Raw genomic sequence first — 17,605 nt, forward strand, 5'->3', positions numbered from 1 at the left:
GAAAAGGAAAATACATAACAAGGGAGACACCAAAGTGGTGCTCTCCCTTTATATATTAGAATAGATGTGTCAACAGTCATTCAATTGGGGAATTCCAAACCTAAAAGGAAAAAAGTTATGCAAAAATTTAAACACAAGGGTAAAAATGTATCAAAACTTAATATGAGGGAAGCTAATGTAATTTTAACTCTATGGAAATGAAACGGATTATTTACCTTTTTGGTCCTCAAAGTATTACCAAACTGTCAATTTGATTCCCAATGTACACGTTTAACCAATGTCGTCCCCAATATTTAAATGTGTGTCTAAATGGTCCCTGACCCCAACGTTCCCGTCCACAAGAGGGCCATGTTTGGTATTTCACATATGTCATCTTCTTCAAACTCCAAACCTTAATCGTATAGGTAAAAAAAGCTTTCATTCGGGGGGCTTTCTTGTACCCATCAATTTTGTGTACAATGTCTAAACCTTCTAAAAAGCTTCACTCTAAAAAACCCAAATGAAGATCAAAAAGAAAAAAAATAAAGAAAAAGAAACTCAAATAGGAATCTGTCCTTATCAAGTCTAGTTTATCACCGCCCCTCACGTACAGATGACTTCATAACTTATCCCCCACCCCCATTCACTGGTTGCATATCCGTGCCAAACCCGAGTCGATTTTGCCAAAGCTTTGTCCATTTACTTCAATTGTTTAACATGTGATGACAGAGCTATACAGACAAAGATCGTGGGACACTGTCTTTCTCTCTAAAAACCACCATGTTTGAGATAGCCCAACCCAATCTGGAAGGCCTCGACGTTGTCCGCATGACAAAGAATGCCTGGCCCTGCACCAAGGTGGAGTCCCCCAAGTGCGTTATCCCCTTAGTTGCCTCTATCTCCCTGATTCACCCCCACCCCAACGTCCCCTACCTCGATCCTCATTGTTGTTGTTCTTGTCGTTGTTTGATTTCATTGTTTGGGATTGGGAGGAAGTGAGACAAGAAAGGGAAATGGAGAGAGTGGTTTGAGAATGAAAGAGGGTGGTAGAGTGATTGGAGTCTTTGCCTCTTGAATCAACCGGTGGGTGTGATTCAAATTTCTGAGTTTGGTTGATTGTTGTTGTTTGATTGATTCCCATTGTTGGCTATCTTAGGGTTAACAGGGTTTGAAGAAGATAAGATATGTGAAATATCAAAAATGCCCCTCGTGTGGAAGGAAACAAGAAACGGCGTTAGGGCCAAGGACCATTTAGACATATATTTTAAACAATGGGGACGAAATTGTTTAAACGTGTACATTAGGGACCAAATTGACAGCTTACTAATACTTTGAGGACCAAAAAGGTAAATAAGCCAAAACGAAACCTATATAAGTAAATTGGAAGCGATGGGGATTCAAAACCCTAGAATAAGCAATTGACTGACTGAACGAATAAGAGGAGGAGGAGGAGGTTCTGCCCGTTCTCTGGTTTCAGTGACAATGGCGAAGAAGATTCTGATAGCCGTGGCGCTTCTGGCGATGGTGATCATCTGCTGCCACATCGAATCGGTGTCAGGCGGCGAGATGGGAGGCTACGCTAAAAAAGGAAGCAGCTATTCGAGTTCTTCGACGAGGCATAGAATACGCTCTCACCACCACTCCCGAAAATCTCGGGTAACACCGAAACCGGCGGTAACACCGAAACCGGCAAATTCTTCGAGATCTTTGGATCGGCTCGAGGGTGATAGAGATTGGATGGCGGTTGCTTCGTTTTTTATGTTCTTATTGGCCATGGCTCTGTATGACTTCCTCTCGATGCTCTTTGGGACGGATTCTGTGCTCGTTTTTCAGGTTTTGTTTTTTAATTTCCTTTTCCGCAAAACGAACAAAAATAAATACGAAAAAAATCTTCTGTTAATCTGAGTTTATATTTCTTATGCTCTTCGCATTGTCAAATTAAACACTAGGTTGCTTTCCAAGGTGCCACTGGCCGAATTTGCCAAGATCTCGACTTGATTTCAGATACTATGGACGCATCCCTACCGGAGTCACACAGTCCCCGTGGCTTACACTTGTTGTTATCAGGTTTTAACTCTTTTTTTATTTTTTTATTTTTTTTTGGGAATTATCATCTTTTATATGTTTCGGATTTTTGTTACCCATTATTATCTTGAATCTTGATCCTTTGAATGCAGAAACTGTTTCTTGCTTGTGCCGTTATGGTGGGGAGTCTTGTTTCTCTGCCTACCCAAATGTAAGTATATGTCTTTCTCCTCATATTTGTCTAATTTGGAGCTTGTCATCAATAGAACGTCGATTTTTCTTCCCCTTGGTAACTTTTGCATTGTTTTGGGTAACTCTTACTGTTGTATACAGTTATTAAGGAAAACTTTACTTTTGTCCTATTTTAGATTCTGAGTGTTCTTGTGTTCTATGATTCATTTTCAATTTTTTCCAAGGGCTTGTTATAAAATTTATTTTTAGTTTTTGAATTAGTTGTATAACTCTACCATGTCACGTGCTTCATGATTTAGTGCTCTTAAAGAAGTTACATAGATGTTCCTATGAGAGCCTCGCCTTGGTGCAAATTCTTAGCCGTCCTTTGAGTGTTAAGAAACCATAGATCAGATAGTGAGCTCTTTCGGATCCCGAGTGTAACTACTGTTAAGAGGTCGTCTACTTTATCTGGATGGCTTTGCAGTTTTAATTGATGACATACCATCATGGGTTAACGGTATTTGAGTTACTTGTTTAGACTTTAGAGGACAGAATATTTTGAAGTTCAAAACACTTGACGGGGACTATAAAATGTGTACAAGATCAAATCAAGCAATACATGTATATCACGCTTATCGAAAGCACTATTATATCAAGTCTTGATTTTATTGAGTAACTGATTATCGGTGTCGGTTGCGTCCTGCCGTCCTTGAAGGGGGTGACAGCACAACTCTGTTTTTGCTGTCATGAACCACTTCACTAGTCCTTTACCTCTCTGGTGTTTTTTGAACACTCATCACTTATCTTTTGCTAATAGTGTTGTAACTACTCTTAGTATATTACTAATTTACTATATTTAATTGGATTCACATGGTATAATTTACAAAGGTTCCAAGTTATTTTATGTGATTTAATTATTTTTGGCTCATTAATTTCCAAGGAGCAGCTAAGTATCTGAACTATCTAGTAGAGTACATATAATATAGGCATAATTATGTATAAATTAATCAAGTATGTACATATAATAGTGTTTGTCCCTACCTATAAATTAATCAAGTTTATCTATTAGAAATCTAACTTAACGGTTCAAATACAGTTTTGTTTCCCAAAGTATGCTCCTTGTATCATTTGGTCATCGACTTTTTTTTTTTTTTGTGTCAGTTTAATTCCAATCTATAGAATTCACATGTTTGGACCGTTTCAGTTTGAGTTGGCTAATTGGAGTATGGGTTTATTTGGCACAAGGTATAAAAACGTCAGCCCAAAAGTGGAAAACAAAAGATATATTTGCTCTTGTCTTATTATTGGATTCATGAGCTCCATTAAGAGAAAATCAGGACATATGATCTCCTCGTTGATCTTAAGTTGTGGTAGTCTCGTCACAAACGATGCAAAAGGTATAGGCGTAAGATTTTTAGGATTTCAACAGCCTTTAGGAGTGGTTTTTGGTCCTTTCGTACATCCAGCCAATATACTGAATGCTTCCTAAAGTTCTTCTCCAAAATGAAATCCACAGCAATCAACCATGGACCAGAAATCCTGAATGAAAATTAGTTCCTCAGCATCTCATCCTGACATTGTCCAAACCTGGAGAAAAATCCTATTTAGGTAGAGAAATTAAGGCTTGGTTTCTGCTAGTGGTCGGATGGAGTTTTGGTGGCTGTTGCAATGGGTTTATGGCAGTGGCAGGTGGTAAGAACAGTGGAATTTTTTTTGTTTTGTTTTCAGAGAGATGGAGGGAGAATGGTTCTCCAAAGCTTGTAGCATCTTCAATGTGAACTCTTCAATGGCAGTGGCTTTTAGGTTACTGCTTTTATTTTCACTTATAGGTCATGAAATGACAACTATACTAGGCTTAGCACTACCTATAATCAGTTGAATACAACATATGAACGTACGCTCTGATATGACCAACTTCTTATATAGTCTTGATCTCACTTCGGTTTTCTCACTTTTCTGTATTCCACATTCAAAGCATATGATCAAACTGAATTGACGTTGTATCGCTGACCATGTAACGTGCCCTACAGCCTAATATAAGATGTTTTGAAGGATTTAGATATCTTTTCTCCTAGTTTGTCTGTTGTGCTTTAGTAAGAAGGCAAATTGGTAGCAAGAAAACTCTAAAGATGTATTGCCAGGAATTGCTGGGTTTCTTTTATGTGTGTGTGCGGTTTCATCGCCAGTCTTCTTTTTGTTTGTGGCATGTGTTTTGTGGAACTGAGAATTGGGTTATTGACTTTTGGGGGGTACTTTCTATACCCAGCAAATGGGTGATCTTTTCTTTTCCACTTTTGCTTGGGATTGCTGGTATGTTGTTTTTTTTTTTTTTGCTTGCACTGAAACATGGTTTATATCTGTGTTTCTATAACTTGACTATCTAATTTGATCTATCCTTTCAGGTAAACAATAAGTGGCGGTTGACGGAAGGTTGGAAGAAAAGTTTTGATCTTATGTGTAATGTGGAGCGGAAGAAACAAGATGCCCACGTCAATGTAAATCATAGATATGTCATTGTGAGTATTTACCACACGCTTATATATATAAATATATTTATTTATTTATTTTTACATATATCTCTTCATTATAGTCATGTTGCTTTGGATCTTAGGTCACAATTCTGCTTGCTGCTAATTGCAAGTATGAGCTGCCTGCCATCAACTGTTATTCAGAACTTGAGAGCGCCTTGCGCTCTTTGACATCTATCAAAGATACACAAATTGAGGTAATAGTATGTGTCGAAACTCGAAAGAATTTTTTCTTTTGGTATAAGAAGAATCTGTGTCATGGTCTGACCTTTAATTTTTTTTTTATGTATTTAGGCCGTTAAGGTGTTTTGGACTTCTCGAGATGACATGGAAGACTTCACATCTCTGATACCTATATAGATGAATTTCACATATCCGTCAATGCAAGGGGAACGCCATCTTTTTCTCGGAAACAGAGTATACCCCCAAATAGACTGTATATACTAGGAATTCTTTTGTTCTGATGCACATTCTTTTTTCCAGTTTTGATCTATTGTCGTCAAAAACAAAACAAATCGGAACTTAGTAGAATATCAGGGATTCACATATAGCCCATGAGTTTTGTAGTTTAATCAATGCAGAGAAAGTTATGGGCCTATGGCTAGCCATTGCTCCATTTTATCACCCATTGGTGATCCAAAGTTGCAGATCCATGGTTCTGACAAAAAAAAAATTGTAGATGTGAAACTCTCCGATTGTTATGAGCTAGTGAGTTTTATGCTTGAAGAGTTGAAGACAATTTTTTTGGTGTTTGATCTTAACGAAAAACCAATGGATTTTGTGAGAAACTATTTGACTTTTTTTGGATGCGTATTGTGTGTGTGGTGGTGGGTGTAGATGTGCGGTCTTTCTGTTAGCTTTTATTGGCTTTTTTGCACCTCTCTACATATAGAAAAATTATTCACCGGTCTTTGAATACTGCCACATGTTGTCTCAACCCCGTCATCCATTACAATTCATATGAGGCTCATGACTAATTGTGTGACCCCAGAAATGAATGTGCGGAGGAGGGTGTTGGGACACCATGTGGTGTTGTCTCATTACCACTGAAGATAAGGTTAGTTTAGTTACACACTCGCTACTCACCTGTACGTAATTTCAATTTGTTTGCTAAAAATTTTGAGTGTAGTTTTTGATTTCTTTGTTCACTCACCTCTCTCCATGTAAGCGACTAAGCGCTGCTTTCTCCGTGTCCGGTGTGAAGCCCAAAGTAGACGCTACTGCTTTTTCGATGACTTTTTAAAAAAACTGGTCACTGGTTTGAACTGGTTATTGATAATTGTTGCTGCTTCTTTTTCCCAAGTAAATTGGTTTATTCTTTTGTCTTTTGTGCTAGGGTAATTGATTTCCACACCCATTTTATATAATCACACTCTTTTTTTGTCCTTTTGTGTTATAAATTTATAAAATTAACCTTTTATTTATATATACTTTTACACTTGGAGGACAAGAGTGTAAATTAACATCACAAGAAAACAAAACAGGAGTGAGTATAAAAAAAAGGAGGGTAAAAATCACTACCCATTTTTACTTTGCTGCGTTTGATTTTTTTTTTTTAACCGGATGTCCGGATCAATTTGTACAATTGCACACACCTCGACTTATTCCAGAGCTACCCCTGAAGGTAATGACCAAACATAACTTCCAATGGCCCCAAGATCATGGAGCCTCTGATCTCATTGAGGAGGACTATTGCTGTTTTTGCTCGCTCTTTGTTTGACTAGTGACCACCTATTTTCTCTTGTAATGGGAATGAACGAGTTCTTCTAATTCTATGAATTTTTTTGAATATCATTCAAAAGAAGTTTCGATTCCACCAATTAATAACCCAAGATTTCAGACATTTATTATATGAGAGAGAAATCTAAAAAAGGCCAAAAAAGAGTTTCATTTTAGGATTGTTCCATATACGTCGTATGCTTGGCTCGAGTGAACGTTCTAAAGAAGTTCAATTAAGTGAAAAAAAAAGGATTGATTATTTGCTTCTTTTTTTCTCTCCTATTGAGAAAGCCTTCATTCTTTAATTCATTTTTATCAAAAAAGAACTTCAATCGGTAAAGGCCAGAAATAGGTCAATTCAGCAGTTTTTTGTTCAACTTCGTGTGGAGTAAAATTCTCATCAGTACGAGTCAAGGGAATGAGAAATTTTTGGGTATCTGATGGGTACCATGTGGTGCCTGAAACAATCCATCTTGGGCCATTCAAAAGTGTGTTGGACGGTTCAGATTAAAACTCTTTCTCCTCTCACCCCACCTCTATCTCTCCTCTTTCTCTCTCTTTTTTCTCTTCTCAAATCCGAGCCGTCCAAAACTAAACTGGATGGTCCGGATGCGCCGAACGGACAACATATAGTACCCATCCGGCACCCAAAAATTTCCTCCAAGGGAATGGCCACCTGGCCTCTGGTTTTTCCATATATAAAGAACACGTTCAATATTCAAAAAGGAAAAATGCGGGGTTATTCTAATTCTTGAGAGAGAGAGAGAGAGAGAGAGAGAGAGAGAGATGTGGCACGTGTTATTGGATTTTCTTGAAAAATTTATGCGAGCAGTGATTCTCTGTGTCTTGCTGAAGGACAGATTGGTCGCGGACGGAGAAGACCGGCCGGAGTTGTATTTCGAGAATCTAAATTTTGCAAGGAAGTTCTTAGTGGAGGCAGTAGGGGCTTTCAACGGCCGTCAGTCCTGGTTCGCGAGAGCTACACTCTGTGTCCTCAAGAATACTGTCATTGTTGTTAGGTTTTTATGCATAATTTGTGTCTACCTATTTGTGGTCAAAGTCATTATCAACTTGTGGGGGTTGTTGGGTCTTTAGAGGAAATCTCTTCCTCCAAGAATCTCGTTTTTTTGTTTTTTTGGTGTTTCCTTTTTCTGGACTGGTTTCTACAAGAGACATTTTGGATGACTTTCTTCGCGATTCTTACGCGCACGTCGATAGTGGAGAAATCACTCGTTCGAATGAGCAAGCAACGCGGCATGGATTGTCTGAACAATAAAGAGAAAGTACTGATTCTTGGTCTCCCTCTTGATAGCGATGTAAAGGATATAATCTGGAGTACTTGTCACGTGTTGCTAACTTGGGGTGGTCTACATCTATTTACTAATCTTGATGACTTCCATGGTGGCCATAGCTCCTCAGTTTCGCATATTGAGTTTTCAGAATTGTTAAGCTGTAATGGTGAGAAGAGGAATCCTAATAACTCGATCATTTTGGAAGAAAATTGGACTGAAGGAGCTTATCCCAGAGATATTGGACAACTTATCTTGAATCTTGATCATTTGAATGCAGAAACTGTTTCTTGCTTATGCCGTTATTGTGGGGACTCTTGTTTCTCTGCCTACTCAAATGTAAGCAATATGTCTTTCTCCTCACCTTTCTTTCTTTGTTTCTGCATTGTTACTTGCATTCTTGTGTAGAAAATTGCTATTATGTAGAAAATCAGTTATATGTCTGTCTATTTTGGAGCTTGTCGTCAATAGAACATCGACTCGTCTTCCCCTGGAAACTTTAGCATTGTTTGGATAAATCATAGGTATTAAGGAAAACTATACTTTTGTTGCCCTTTGCTTAGCTTATGCTTGCCTATTTTAGAATATCTAGTGATCTTGTAATCTTGTGTTCTATGGTTCATTTGCAATTTTTTTCAAGGGCTTGTTGTAAAATTTAATTTGAGTTTTTGAATTAGTCGTATAGACCAGGACCTATATCGTTTTCCTTGCTATCCTGGATCTCCATCTATTGGAAATAAAAAAATTGTCAAATCCAGATAGAGCTCTGTGATTCAGTTAGGAAAACGATGGAACGAAAACAAGGAGGAAGTGAGAATTGAAAGAATCCAAATTATGGAATGGACCTCCAAGGAGAACAATTCAAGCCTATTTTTACTTTGAGTTTGAAGACCAGTAGACCACAATGGTTATGGAGTCTTTATATTCGTGGATTTAGAGGAGGGTAAAAATTTGGACATTTTCGAGGTGAACTCTTCAATGGTATTCACTTTATAGCAGTGGCAGATGGTAAGAAGGTTGGATTTCTTTTTTTGAGAGGAGAGGGGGATGGGGAAGAAGGAGACGGAGAGGGAGAGAATGGTTCTTCAAGGCTTGTAGCATCTTTGAGGTGAAATCTTCAATGGTATTCGCTTACGTTGCTGCATTTGGTTTCACATATAGGTCATAAACTGGCCAAATTATGCAAGCATTGATTGAACAGAATTTTCTCCCTATCTTCTCTTTCTCCTTATTTTCTTTGGTTGTTTACTTGGTGCAATTACTCCACTATTATGCATAAAATTGCTTGTTTATGACGTAATTGAATTGTTTAAGGCCTGCGGTAAAGACAACATTTGGCAAATTTTGTTGACTTGTATTACCCCTGTACCTTTTTATGCTTTCAGATGACGTTTATTGTTGTAAGCATCAAGTGAAAATTGTTTTCGTTGTCGCTCTTTATGTTATACTTGCAAATTTCTGTGTTTAAAGTGGTGTGCTGTGTTCCTTGGTTATTATAGTGGTCACTTGCCAGTAGCTTGTTGGGATAATTTAAGGAGCTGAGAAATGGTGGGAAATGAAGGAAATCAGTGCATGTATAAGCTTTCTGTTTTTCTTCTCACAACTTGCTAGATTTCACCAAAATTGGCGAGATTTCTTGAGAAACCATTATGATTTATTTTCTCATCCTATCACTCCATCCAAACGGATTGTAGGAATACTGTCAACTATGCTTCGTATTTTCCTCTATTTATTGAAGCTATATTGATTAGGTTCTAATGAAAAATTGTTATAAGCATTCACAATTTGCTTCTGGTTGGATGTGCAGTTCATTTGTTGGGTTTTACTATCTCATTGATGCTATTTTTATGTCTGGTGAGAAGCCCAATATGTTAGTAGCCTATCAAATACTTTTTCACTTTCCCATTCTCCTTTCGTAGATTCTTGATTTGAAGCAAGGGGAGGTTTCAAAACTACTTAGAGAATTAATGCATGGGCGACGTGCCCGCCCAGGGAAATATTCTCCAGCTGTCCAGTTTCATATCCAGTTGCTGTCACTGATACTAGAGGACTTGGGGGAAGAGTATGATCCTCAACACTAGACTTATGTTCTTAATCAAACTTGTTACCATCTAACTGCGGCAATGTTTTATGTTAGCTCTGAAGCAATTACTCAGAAAAATGGCAAAACTTCGTGGCTGCATGCTTTACAGAAGTGTGCCTCCAGATCGCAGAGTGTACTGAAAAAACTGAAGTTGGATTTGTTTGGTCGGGAAGCTGATGATTATGATGGTTTAGACTCCTCACAAAGGCTTAGACTTTTAGTGTTTTTGTGCGATGAAGTTCTTTGTACTGCGTAAGTGATAATGGTTTGCACTCCCCCCCACCCCCTTAAAGTCATCTTTTACTTTCTTATATCTTACAGAAAGCCATTGGCAATTTATTGAACTTTCTTGCAGACATGTAAGGAGTTGGATAGATGATCAGAACTTAAAAATTATTCAAAATGTGAAGGAAGCAAAAGAAAAAAATCTTGCTCCAAAACAAAAGGTAGCAAAACTTGTGAACTACTGTTGCCTTCAGGGCTTAGAATGATGCTGTTATATATATATATTTTTTTCAAATTCTCTGTCATCAACTTTGATAATTCGTACAGGAGAAACAATTGAAGCAGAAGATGCTGGATGAGGTGGCCAAAGCTATCATAGTGAAAAATGGTGCTCCCCTGTCAATTTCTGAGCATGAAGCTGTCGTTTTGCAAATTAAAACTGAAGTGGCTCAAGCTTGTGCAGAAATTATGGAATCACAAGACATGGTACCTAATGGTATGTTCTGTATGTCTACAAATTTAGAACTTTGGGCTGCAAATATGTCTGAGTTGAAAGGGTTCTTGGGCTTCTTGATTTTGGGTAGAGGTTGAGCTCGATTGAGTTTAAGTTAACAAGTTACAAGCCTAAAAGAGCTTGTTTGCTATTGGTTGATGCTTGCGCTTTTTGTGGTTCTAATTGAGATTGTTAAATGACTTAGGGTATTTTGAGTCTAGAACTTATTTGTCCTCAGAAATTGGAATTTTTTAACAACGCTTTTGTGAAAGATCAACAAACCAACTCAGCATTTTGGAATGGCTCGGTATTTATATATTATACACTCGCCACTAACTTTTACTCAGTGTATTTACGAATTGGAACATTTATATTAATACAACGGCTCATAAACCTGGGTCAATTTCGTACAAAATACATAGATAGGAATTTGCATTTGCAAACAAAGTTGCTTCACTTCAGACCCCAGCTATGCAGCTGCAGCTTGGTTAGCACTGCCATGTTGCGGTCTGTTTAATTTTGACACTGCATTAATCAGAGAAAGTGTGGTCCTGTAAGGATATGTTCCAAGTTCATATTCCCAAACCATATCATCGTTTTCTTCTTATATTGGTTTGACATTATAATCTGAGTTTCTTTGTCATAAACTTCTGCAGGTATAAAAGGATCTGCTGCTGTTAGAACTGAACCTATTCTTTTGGACATTAACGGACGCACTTATTGGAAATTAAATGGATATTCTGACAACTCTAATGTCCTGCTTCACGGTTAGGTTTTTATGATTGTTTTAAAATTTATCCAAGGATTCATTTTACGAATGAAATTCAAGTCAATTTTTTTTTCTTTAATTTACAGATGTGGGAACCTCGGATGCTGTTGAGTCGAGTGAAAAATGGTTCATCTTTGATGTTGAACAGGAAAGAAAGATTGAAGAATGCATTTCTTCCCAAAGGTGAATATCATAATTTGTTCACTTATACCCTGTAGGTGCATTTATTAAACTTCATATGCAAGGCTATGAATTTCTTGCATCCTTATGTACAGGAGTTCTAAGGGTAGTTGTATCAAGTATGGTAAACATAGGAACATTGAAATTCTTCCTATTTAGTTTCATCTGTATGTTTCTCTGAAATTTGCACAGAATACAGTTTTTTTTAACAGCAGCACAGAATACAAGTTTTCTTTTGGTCAAACAGAAAATTAGCACAGAATACAAGTTGACGTTAAGGCTCTGTTTGTTTTGCAGTAAAATGTTTTCCTGTAAAATATTTTACCCTTTTTTCCTTGTTTGGTTGGATAAAAAGTGCAAACCACATTTTCCGGGCAAAATATTTTCCATCGCTTGGGTGACAATGCTTTCCTTTCAGAGACTTCATAAGTCATCTTTGGGTGCAGCGTGTATGGAATTCATTGAGCCCGTCATTCCCCCTTGGACCCCTACCCATGAGCGCATGCAAATTGCACGAACAGCCACTAGCTAGCTAGTGTTCTTCTTGAAACCCATCTCTTTCCAACACATAATCTCTGCTGCACAAAAAAGTTCCTGCATAAACTCTCTCTCTCTCTCTCTCTCTCTCTCTCTCTCTCTCTCATATGATTATGAATGTATAGATATAGTCATAGAGAAATATATATATATATATATGTGTGTGTGTGTGTGTGTGTGTGTGTGTGTGTTTGTTTGTGGCTATGCTTATGTAAATCCTCAAGTCAGTTTTCGTTTCAAAAGGTTGGAAATCTATTTCAATAGAAATTATTTTTAACTTGTCAACCAAACAGCCGTAAATGAAAACGATAATATTTTTTTGGTTAAAGTTATTTTACCAACAAAATATTTTACGTTTTATGTCCAAACAATAGATCATAAAAGAAAAGTCTGAGAATACAATAGATTGGAGAGATTTTAGAAGCAGCAGAGGGATTTTTTAATTAAACAAGTGAATTTTGTTTGTTATCACCATGTCGACAAATTCTTTGACAAATTAGGAATTGAGTTTTTATGAGAATGCAAGGTACCGGCCTTCAGCATTTACTCCATTTCTACTTTTACCCATGTTTTCTGTCCCAAGCTGGAATTATGGGGTCAAAATTTCCTTGTTCTTCTATGTGAGGGCTGTGAACAATGAACATATGAGTCTATGACAAGATAAAGATTTTCCTCTATGATGTCTCAGTTTTCTAGCCATTTTAACAGGGAGCTTCTAAATAGAATTGTTCAGAATGTTATAAACTGACATTTTGGGTAGGGGCAATTTTACTGTTAATATTCTCAAGTTCAACATAGCGGGACTAGATGTGCTTTGATTCATTTCGGCTTTATTGACGGAAATTATTACTATGTTCATGTTAACAAATTTTGCAATTGGTTGATCCTCAACAGTGTAAGCAAAGGAAAAGAAGGCCATGGTCTCGAAAGCTTACTGATGGACTGTCATTTAATAATTAGCAAAAGCAGACCTGGTTTTAGTCAGTGCAATCAAGGTACCTCTAGATCATCTACTTGACTATCTTTGCCAATCATGTTAATATCATGTATAGCCCATTACTGGGTGTGGAAATGGTATTACCTACACTATGCATCCTACGTTTAGATTTAGGATTTGACAAGGAAAATGAAACACCCGCGCCTAATCATTTTATAATAACCAAAAAACCACCTTAGCAATGAATTTACCCTAATTTTCCCAGCCTAGCTAATCGAAATTCAAGAGCATTGAACTTAACTTCCCTAATTTCATTTTGGATTTCCTTTATTTTATCCTCAAATTTTAGAACTAAATGATTAACACATCTACGTTGAATGATTAGGAAGATGAGCTGTTTAAGATGACCATCTATTGGATTCAGAAAGATAGTGTCTGTCGAATCACAGTTTGGGTTTTCTTACTAGTGATGTTTTTCCTAGCTAAAACTAACACCCTGTCTTCTGTTGTTATATGGCAGGTGGCCATGAAATGATCAGAGGACTATTGGCTGCACCATTCTCTCTTTAGAAAGGCCCAGAAGCTTCCATGGGATTTTTGTTGATTGAATTGCCCAAATTTGGGACTTTCAGACGCTGCTTTGTTACAATGTTGTATGATTTTGCTGTTAGAACATCCAGTTAGACTATTCTGTCAACTATGTTACAACCCGGGGAAGCTATCCTCCATTGGTATTTGTACTGTACTGCTTGGTTTTTGGACAAGGATTGCTAGCTGATGTCTCTGGTATTATAAATTCACTTTGCCCCATAGCCAGTGCCTCACTTCTTCTCATTGAAGACAAACTTTTGCCTAAGATTCGTATTTCCATTTGGATTTGTCATTCATGAGCCGAGCAAGTCGTTTTAATTTGAAACTTTAGTAAGCTTCAGAAACGGGTGCTTGATTTGTTTGTCAATTTTAAACAAACTTTAATCGGCCTCACAAGAAGTGCAGTTTCTCCCCCTATTTGGTCAGTCGATAGAAGAGTACATTTACAAATATTATTGGAGTCACATTAAAAGAACAAGTCAGCAGCCAAGCTAAACATTTAAATGTCACCTCCGTGAGCTTTAAGATTTTTCCGTTTAAGCTTAATTTATTTATGCAACAAGATACCCGCAACATCTCCCGTGAAGTTTGAACTAACAGTGCTTTCCCAGCTCCGTTCATAACTCTTAGAAATGATCTTAATTTCCACAATTGGTTGATGGACTACATTATTTGCTTGACGACTCAATCAATCGACAAGGACCGGTTCTTTAACTCCATCGCAATCCTGTGGTGTATCCGGAAGCAGCGCAACCTCCTGGTTTTCTCGGAGTCTCCTTTTATAACCAACTCCGTTTTAGCCATTATTGCTGAAATTGTTACTTGGTTTAAGAGAGCGTCCCTTTGGTGCTTAGACCAACACCCGACATTGCCAACAACATCCCTTTTGTTCTCAAAACTTAGCCCGCTATCATGTGGACTGACCCGCGCCCGTTAACCCTCCATGTTGATGGGGCTGGAAAGCGGGTACGCCTTGGAGCGGTCTGGGTTCCTTTACAAATCGAACTGCTTGCCTCGCTGCAAAATTGGCTTTAACTTACAACTACAATTCAGTTCATATTTTTTCTGATTGTTTAAATGTTATATTGCAGTTAGCAGGGACGACTGACTGTCACTACGCTGACAGATTTTGTTGCGCAATCTGGAGAACGAGATTGCCAAACACTCTTCTTGCAGGATCTCTAAGGTTGACCGCAAGGACAACAATCAAGCCCACTCTTTGGCAAAGCGGGCATTGCAGTGCTTTACGCACCCCACAGCTGCAAGAGATCAACAGTTTTTGCATAGAGCCACTGCTTTTCCATTTCAATTGTAGCTCTATTTTTGGGTTGTATTCTCCTGTCATCTGTTTTACCTTTTTTGGGTTGTATTAATTTGCTTCTGAATAGTTTGCCTTATCTATATATATTTCTTGCTGTTCTTCCAAATAAAAATGGTACTAAAATTTTTCATTGTTGAATAAGAACACTAGAGACGTACTTTTGTCAACTAAAAATATAAATAGAAGATATTCTCGAGAATTTTAAGGATTCCCAATACATGAAATCATATCCTACCATGCTTCAAATCTTCAAAATGAAAAATCTTACCTCTCCAATCGTAATTCGTTTTGGAGTCCAAAATAAATACACCATTTTGGTTCTTCCCATATGGGGGCTCGTTTAAATTATGAAGGGGTGAAAAGCTTTGGTAAATGGTTGGAGAGAAATGTGCGGAGAGGATCCAGATCCATTATGAAGAGCGTTCTCCACGTATTTTTACACAGAAGAGTAAATAAAAAATTTCTGATGATATGATCCAATAGATATGACATTGATGTCATTACAAAGGTACAGTAGGACCTAATATAAGATAACACAAATATTGAATAATGCTTGAAAATTGGTGATTCGAATTTTGTGGAAAAAGAAGTTTGGATGCAACAATTATTTGTAATGCCCTCTCACATGTGGTGAGTGAGTCCCATGTATGTGTTGGTCCCAACACATGTGAGATGAGTGTTACAAATAACCGTTGTATTGAAAATTTACTCGAGGTACGAGTTATCGGAGAGATGACTCAGTGCTTCAAGAGCATGCTCCTGTCTTCACGAATATGTGTGAGCTCCAAGCACAAGGAGATAGGGCCTCCACACCACACTCATATGAGGGAAGAGCGTTGCTCCTGAGGCATGAAATAATTTTTCGCAAGATATAACTATCATAATGTTTTTTCCCATTAATTAAAAAAAAGTATTATGAGGAAAGAGGAGGTGATAAGAGGAATCTTTCAGACCTCGATATAGAACGGATGTGAATTGGTCATCTTTAAAGGTTAATTAGAGTTCTCTTTGCGGTAAACTTGGCGGTTGTGTGTGCATTCCAATTTCATCTCGATGATACAAAGTCGCTCAACTTATATGATTTAACTCCAAAGGTTAGCCTAGTGATCTTGACTTCAGATTTACCGGCTCGTTTGAATAGATAAAAAAGAATGAGAGAAGAGAGGTATATGCCTGTATGGCATAAAGGAGGATTAGGTGGGAAGAGAGATAAGCTTGTACTTGATTTGAGCGATACTCCGCAGTAATATAGGTGAATAGAGTGGATAATGTAATAAATTACTCGGTTGCCCTCATTAAATCATTGTTTTGAGAATACTATCAAAGTTTGAGGATTATCCAATCTTTTCCCCCACCCAAATTAGCTACTCCTAGGATGAAGGTTAGTGTTAGCTAAGACCCCTCAAAGGTATATAAGCTCTCTCGCTCTCTTTCTTCTCTCATTACCAAACATGGAATTCCATCTCCCCATAACAACGGGCCCCCATGAGGTCATGAGTTTGCTTTCTCCTTGGGTCTCACCAATAATTCCTTAGCGGGTATTAATTATCAAAATATGTCCTTGGCTGTCATTTTCCCAATTCCTTGGCGGGTATTAATGCTGAAAATGTCATTGGCGGGTATTAATTATCAAAACACATCCTGGGCTGTCATTTTCCCTTCTAATTGGGAAAATGACGGCCAAGGATATGTTTTGATAATTAATACCCGCCAATGACATTTTCAGCATTAACAATTATTTTTAACATGTCCTTGGAGGGTATTAATTATCAAAACACGTCCTAGGCCGTCATTTTCTCTTTTAATTGGGAAAATGACGGCCAATGACATGTTTTGATAATTAATACCTGCCAAGGACATTTTCAGCATTAACAATTGTTCTTAACATATCCTTGGAGGGTATTAATTATCAAAACACATCCCGGGCCGTCATTTTCCCTTCTAATTGGAAAAATGACGGCCAATGACATGTTTTGATAATTAATACCCGTCAAGGACATTTTCAGCATTAACAATTGCTCTTAACATGTCTTTGGAGGGTATTAATTATCAAAACACGTCCTGGGCCGTCATTTTCCCATTCTAATTTCTAGGAGCCACCGCAATCTCTATGCATAAGTGTGCCAAAGAGACAAGAGATGGGTTTCAGGGATTAATCTGAAATACGCATATGTTCATCTAGGACACTCTGCATTACCGACAAAAAAGAAATAACTTTATATGATTCCCTAAAGGCTCCGGATCCCCTGTCCCATTTTGCCTGTCCCACTCCTCTGTCCCAGTCTTCTGCTTGTGCCACGTAGCCCACTCCTTCCTCCCCTCCACCAGAGTTTACTTGCCCAGTTAAGATGTTTTTTTCTGGTGTGCACTACTCATACTATAAACATAGTATAAACAAACATTTTAAGACACCAAAAAACATAGAATTTGAAAAATCAACGTGATAAGTTATTTTTTTTTAATCGAAGTATATTCCATTAAAATGCGAAATGGCACTTACAGCGATTCCATCCGAAAATAGTGACAAGGAAAAATAACACCAACCCATCACAAAGCCAACAATTTGTCCATTTTTTTAATCGAAGTATATTCCATTAAAATGCGAAACGGCACTTACAGCGATTCCATCCAAAAATAGTGACAAGGAAAAACACCAACCCATCACAGAGAAACAAAATATCCGAGTCACTAACATCCCACTCTTATGTTAGTGACTCAGATATTTTGTTTCTCGGTGATGGGTTGGTGTTTTTCC

The 17,605-nt window shown here is 37.7% G+C and overlaps 3 protein-coding genes across 4 annotated transcripts; all 3 read left to right on the forward strand.

The window, feature by feature from the left end:
• The first annotated feature begins 1,384 nt into the window (after positions 1-1,384).
• Positions 1,385-5,254, forward strand: LOC131336412 (uncharacterized). The gene is made up of 6 exons (XM_058372243.1): positions 1,385-1,812; positions 1,929-2,046; positions 2,157-2,215; positions 4,581-4,694; positions 4,790-4,903; positions 5,001-5,254. The coding sequence occupies exons 1-6, from the start codon at positions 1,462-1,464 to the stop codon at positions 5,064-5,066; spliced, it is 822 nt and encodes a 273-aa protein (XP_058228226.1). The 5' UTR covers positions 1,385-1,461; the 3' UTR covers positions 5,067-5,254.
• Positions 5,255-7,198: 1,944 nt separating this feature from the next.
• Positions 7,199-14,902, forward strand: LOC131298522 (uncharacterized). The gene is made up of 2 exons (XM_058324004.1): positions 7,199-8,053; positions 14,621-14,902. Exons 1-2 carry the CDS (start codon positions 7,451-7,453, stop codon positions 14,900-14,902), a joined length of 885 nt encoding a protein of 294 aa, XP_058179987.1. The 5' UTR covers positions 7,199-7,450.
• LOC131336410 (uncharacterized) lies at positions 9,380-13,953 on the forward strand. Of its 2 annotated transcripts, none has more exons than XM_058372241.1 (8): positions 9,380-9,776; positions 9,852-10,049; positions 10,153-10,243; positions 10,350-10,518; positions 11,172-11,282; positions 11,371-11,467; positions 12,896-12,996; positions 13,459-13,953. In XM_058372241.1, exons 1-8 carry the CDS (start codon positions 9,682-9,684, stop codon positions 13,506-13,508), a joined length of 912 nt encoding a protein of 303 aa, XP_058228224.1. In that variant the 5' UTR covers positions 9,380-9,681; the 3' UTR covers positions 13,509-13,953. The 2 variants fall into 2 exon arrangements, with proteins under 2 accessions (XP_058228224.1, XP_058228225.1); XM_058372242.1 differs by having other exon boundaries at positions 9,391-9,776; positions 12,907-12,996; positions 13,459-13,761.
• Positions 14,903-17,605: the final 2,703 nt, after the last annotated feature.

The sequence above is a fragment of the Rhododendron vialii genome, chromosome 8a, assembly GCF_030253575.1.
Source record: "Rhododendron vialii isolate Sample 1 chromosome 8a, ASM3025357v1".
In the NCBI taxonomy this organism is placed as follows: Eukaryota; Viridiplantae; Streptophyta; class Magnoliopsida; order Ericales; family Ericaceae; genus Rhododendron; species Rhododendron vialii.

Excerpts from the sequence above, each read along its gene's own strand:
- LOC131336412 (XM_058372243.1), top strand. The coding sequence starts at position 1,462 with ATGGCGAAGAAGATTCTGATAGCCGTGGCGCTTCTGGCGATGGTGATC. Across the intron at positions 2,047-2,156 it reads CTTACACTTGTTGTTATCAG|AAACTGTTTCTTGCTTGTGC; the intron begins GTTTTAACTCTT and ends CTTTGAATGCAG. Across the intron at positions 4,695-4,789 it reads TAAATCATAGATATGTCATT|GTCACAATTCTGCTTGCTGC; the intron begins GTGAGTATTTAC and ends TTTGGATCTTAG.
- LOC131298522 (XM_058324004.1), top strand. The coding sequence starts at position 7,451 with ATGCATAATTTGTGTCTACCTATTTGTGGTCAAAGTCATTATCAACTT. Across the intron at positions 8,054-14,620 it reads GTTTCTCTGCCTACTCAAAT|TTAGCAGGGACGACTGACTG; the intron begins GTAAGCAATATG and ends GTTATATTGCAG.
- LOC131336410 (XM_058372241.1), top strand. The coding sequence starts at position 9,682 with ATGCATGGGCGACGTGCCCGCCCAGGGAAATATTCTCCAGCTGTCCAG. Across the intron at positions 10,244-10,349 it reads ATCTTGCTCCAAAACAAAAG|GAGAAACAATTGAAGCAGAA; the intron begins GTAGCAAAACTT and ends TAATTCGTACAG. Across the intron at positions 10,519-11,171 it reads ACAAGACATGGTACCTAATG|GTATAAAAGGATCTGCTGCT; the intron begins GTATGTTCTGTA and ends AAACTTCTGCAG.